General features: G+C 59.9%; 1 protein-coding gene across 5 annotated transcripts; it reads left to right on the top strand.

Annotated features, from left to right (window-relative positions):
* Positions 1-339: 339 nt before the first annotated feature.
* On the top strand, positions 340-3,723 carry LOC310910108 (membrane-spanning 4-domains subfamily A member 12-like). 5 transcript variants are annotated; one of them, XM_083862562.1, is made up of 7 exons: positions 340-780; positions 1,669-1,788; positions 2,132-2,188; positions 2,299-2,430; positions 2,776-2,882; positions 2,942-3,053; positions 3,311-3,723. In XM_083862562.1, exons 2-7 carry the CDS (start codon positions 1,681-1,683, stop codon positions 3,329-3,331), a joined length of 537 nt encoding a protein of 178 aa, XP_083718688.1. In that variant the 5' UTR covers positions 340-780; positions 1,669-1,680; the 3' UTR covers positions 3,332-3,723. The 5 variants fall into 5 exon arrangements, 4 of the variants coding, with proteins under 4 accessions (XP_083718688.1, XP_083718686.1, XP_083718687.1 ...); XR_014590249.1 differs by lacking the exon at positions 340-780 and adding an exon at positions 1,330-1,467 and having other exon boundaries at positions 2,970-3,053; positions 3,311-3,350; XM_083862560.1 differs by lacking the exon at positions 340-780 and adding an exon at positions 1,330-1,467.
* Positions 3,724-4,780: the final 1,057 nt, after the last annotated feature.

Raw genomic sequence — 4,780 nt, 5'->3', positions numbered from 1 at the left:
GGAATGGGAACATCATGAAGGAGAAGGGTGTAGGGTGGGACCCTGTCAGCCCCATGGGTTTTCTGTCACCTTCTCTGAGCTGGGTGACACTCCCAGCCCCAATTCCATTCCTTCCCACAGCTCTTCCCGGACAGCATCATCCAGCATGGGAACATCCTCCACTTGTGGCTGTGGCACGCCCTTCTCCCTCCTTGTGGAATGTTACTGCTCTAGGGAAATCGGGAGTCCCTCCCCAGAGCCCCAGATTCCCCTCAGGATCCGTGGCTCTGAGTCTCCCGTGTCCTGCAAGCCCCATGATGGGATCTCTCCGTGAGGGATTCCAAGCAGGGGGCTGTGCTAATGTCCGGGTCAGGATGGGGTACAGGGGCGTCCTCCGTGAATTTGGGGTGCAGGGTGGTGTCGCGTGCCCCTCTCATTCCCAGGGTATTGGTTATTCCCCGATTTCAGGTTTAATCCTCTGCCTGGAGCTCTTGGTTTCTTCTCTTCGGGGCTGGATACCCTAAAAATGGGGAATGAAGACAGGGGGGAAAGTGTACGGGATCAGTGCGGGGGATCCCCTCCACTCCTCCCCTCCTGCAAGTGGGAGCAGATCCAAGATATTCCGGCCCACCCCTTCCTGGGGAAGGAGATCCAGGGGAAATCGTGCTTGGGCAGTGCCAAGCTCCGCGTCCTGGGTGCCGCCCCCCCGCCCGTGCCCCCCGCTCTGCGGGGAGGAGCCGCGGCAGCCTAATGGCCCTTGGTGGATTTTTCTTCCAGGAATTCGCTGCGGGGTGATTTAGGGTTGGTGGAGGTTTTTTGTTTCTTTCTTTCTCTCTCTCTCTTTTTTTTTTTTTTTTTTTTTTTTTTTTTTTTTTTTTTAATCTGTCTGCGCCCCTGTAAACACGGCGTGGAGCTGAAAGGAGCGGGAATGACGAAGTGGGGGGACATGCAGCTTGGGAGGGCTGGCACCCCCATTTCCTTAAGTCCCTTGCGTGTGGATTTGGCATGAGCAGCTCTTCCCAGCAGGAACACGATGTCCTGGAGCCCTGCCCGGAATGGGGCGGGGGGCCAACACTGGGAATTTCCCCCACCCCGCGCAGCCCCACAGAGCCAGGGGACCCTATGGAGCATCTGGAGCATCTTCCCATCCCACGGAGCCACGGAGCACCTTCCCGGCCCCACGCAGCCCTACTTCCCGCCCCTCCCGGGTTTTGGGGGGCCGTCCCCTCCATCCCCCCGTGTCCCCCGTGGGTTGGGCGGTGCCCCGGGGGAAGATGCCGCAGCCGCTGACGTCACGGGGCTCAGCCAATGGGCGCGGGCTGTGGCGGGGTGGGGCGGGGGCGGCCCCGCTGGGGACCGGGGCTGCTCCGGGGGGTCCCGGTGCCCCCCGCTCTCCTCATGCAGGGCATGGGGAGCCTCCGGCTGGGCAGCCGCGCCGTCATGTACACGGCGGAGACCCTCCCCAAGGGCAAGAACCGCGTCATGGGGGTGAGCTTGGGGGGGGGGCGGTCGGAGGGAGTTCGGGGGGAGAAACCCTTGGAAAATCCCCCCTCGGCCCGTTCCTGGGGGGTTTCTCCTGATCCCTCAGGGGATGCTGTGTTTCTGGAGAGGCGCTGGGATGAAGGCATCCCCAGGGTGGCTCTGTGGGCGGGGGGAGGGTTTGAGTTGACCCCATTCCCGCTCTCCCAGACCATCCAGATTATGACGGGCTTCCTGCACATCGGCTTCGGGATCGTCCTGACCACACTCACCAATGTCTACACCTCTGTCTTTGTCATCGGAGAGATCCCCTTCCTGGGCGGCGTGTCGGTGCGTGCCGGGGTCCGGGAAGGGATGCCCACCGGGGAGGGATACCCGCCGGGAAAGAATGCCTAGGGGGGCGTGGGATGCTCACCAGGAAGGGAATCTCACCAGGGAACAATGCCCACAGGGAAGGGAGTGCTGCTGGGGGGGGCGGGGGGATGCCAGCAGGTGGGACACCCATTGGAAGGGATTCCCACCAGGAATGGTGCACCTGCAGCCTCCCGAGGTCTTGGCAGCTGGAAGACAAGGGCGGGGGGGGTCACCGTGTCCCCTGTGCCCCGTTAGTGCCACCTCTGGGCAGGTTTGGGGTGCCCTCAGTGCCAGCTGAGCCCCGTCTCTCCTGCTGCAGTTCATCATCTCCGGGTGCCTCTCCATCGGCGCCGAGAAGAGCCCCACAGAATGCGCGGTGAGTTTTCCCAGAAGCGCGTTGGGAGTGGCCCCGTGGGGTGGGTGGGGTGTCCCTCTGGGGTTTTGGGGGGTTTGCCACTCTCCCCAAAACCCCCTGGGTGCCCTCAGGTGAAGGGCAGCCAGACCATGAACGTCATCAGTGCCATCTTCGCGCTCCTGGGAATCGTGGCCTTCATCGTGGACCTCAACCTCAATGGGCTCTACCGCTCCAGCTTCAACTACTATAGCTATCTCGTCCTGGTAAAATCCCACTTGGTGGAATTCCAACCCTCGGGAACCCCCCCAGGCCTTTTCTCCAGCCCTCGAGGGGTGTTGTGCCCTTTCCCAAATCCCCGTTGGGGTGGTGGTTTCTTCTCTGCTGGTGTGACCTATTTTAGGCTGGTACTTCGGGAGATGAGTCACCCCCTGGAAGCATCCATGAGCCATATAAACGGCGGGATGGATGTCTTGGAGTGAGATCTTGGAGCTGGGGATGCAGAGGGAGAGGAAGGGGGAGCCACAGGATGATGCCCTGTGTGGGATTTGTCCTTCTGGGCACTGCTGGATGGGGTATTGATGGGGTTTTCCCCATCCTGGAGCTCGCAGGGAATGGGATTTCCATCGTGCTGCTCATCTTCACCATCCTGGAATTCTGCATCGCCGTGGCCACTGCCAATTTCTGGTGCCGGGCCACCCGCCTCAGCTCCAACGAGGTAGGAGGAGGGGGTGGTGGCAGGGATGGCTCCCAAAAATCTACCTCCCATGATCCCAGTGTCTCCCATAATCCCGATGTTTCCCAGGCCATGCTGATTGTCCCCAGTGCCACCCGTGTGGATCTGGCCGTGCCACCGGCAGAGCTGCCTCAGCCTCCCAGCTACACCGAGGTGATCCAAGGAATAGCCTGGATAGGAGCAGAACCAGCACTGGGATGGTGCCTGGGATGACAGTCCCCATCCTGCTGCCAGCAGTGTCCCCTCCCTGGGAAAACATCCCACCCCAATCCCCAGGGAGCATCCCGGAGCATCCACCCCTCTGCTCTGGGAATGGGGAGGAGATCCCAAATCCCTGTGGGAGGTGGGTGCTGGGGGGGATCCCCCAAATCCTTCCCCCTTTCCAAAAACACCTTCTGGTCTCTTTGCAGCTGACTGCTCCCGAAGTCTGACACCGAGGATGTTGGAATGGGACCCTGCCTCCATCGCTCCTAAATCCCAGGGCTACGGCATCCTCCTCCCACCGTGCTGCCAGCTGGGATGTGCTGATCCCCCCCCAAAAGCCAGGGACACCCCCAAATTCCCTGCCCCTGGACCTGGTCTGAGGGGCTCCACTTGCTGGCTGCTGTGGGAAGGGGCTTCTCCAGGTGGGAATCTTGGGCAATTCCTGCCTGTAAATCCCTGGTGGGATGCTGGGGTTCGCTCATGTTGGGGTTCAGGAATTCCGGGCGGTCTAGTGGTTTGGAGTGACCCGGATGTATGCCAGGAGTCGGGCGCGTCACCGGAGCATCTACCTCGGCTCGCCCCCTGTTGGCTTCATTTTATTTTGGGAATAAATGCTCTCTCCGGGCTTGTGTCTCCTGAATTTGGGAATTTTCAGCGTGGGAGCTACACTTCCCCCTCACAGAGCTGCTGTCCGTCAGGAAAGAGGCTCATCCTGCCTGATTTAGAGACACCTGCTCTCTCCTGAGGGAATTCTGCCCCACTGAACTCCTAATACCTGCTTGCTTTCCCTGAGGGGAATTTTGCTCCCCTAAACCCCTGGCAGCTGCTCCCAAGGGAGTTTTGCTCCTCTAAACTCCTGGTGCCTGCTCTTCTGAGGGAATTCTGCCCCTCAAAACCCCTCTCCAGAGGGAATTCCATCCTCCTAAACCCCAGTGCCTGATTCTGAGGGAATTCAGTCCCCGTAAACCCCTCAGGACCCGCTCACCTGAGGGAATCCTGCCCCTCTAAACCCCTCTCCTGCTGGAATCCCACCCTCTAAACCAGGGTACCTGGTCTCCGGAGGGAATTCTGCTCCCCACCCCCCATTCCAGCACAGTCCTGCTATATTTAGCTCGGCCGGAGCAGCCGTTCAGCCGGCGGCGATGCCGGTGACGCCAGCACATCCCGGTTCTTCCGCCGCCGGAGAAGCTGCCCCGGGGCTGGAGCCGCTCTGTGGGGTGACATGGGGACACCAGTGCCTCCCTGTTCCCAGCATCCTGGGTGGCGGGAATGGAGCTGAGGGGTGCTCCCAAACCTTACTCATGCAGCAATTCCTAAAAAAATTATTTTCAGGGAAGGAAAAGGGCTCTGGGATCGTTTTGAACTGGACCAGGAGCTTGTCAGCTCCTGACAAGCTCATCTATGGGTTCACTCTTAATTATCCTGCATACATGGAGATGCTGCTGGATTTACTGAGGTGGTGATGAGCATCCAGTGGCATCAAGTTATTTAAGAAGCATCCCAAGCTCATGGAAATGTGGGATGGAGGTGAGGAAAGACACCCCAGTGTCGATTTTCCAAGGGGTGGGAACATCCTGGTGAGTTCCCAGCGCCCTGTGGGAGAAGCTTCTTAATTTTGGGGGGCAGAATCCATCCCAAATATCCCCTCCAGTGCCAGAGTGGGATCAGGGACCTCC

Source organism: Zosterops lateralis (genome assembly GCF_965231275.1).
Source record: "Zosterops lateralis genome assembly, chromosome: 6".
Lineage (NCBI taxonomy): Eukaryota > Metazoa > Chordata > Aves > Passeriformes > Zosteropidae > Zosterops > Zosterops lateralis.
Note: the sequence above shows the minus strand (reverse complement) of the source record. Positions and strands in the feature narration are given on the sequence as shown.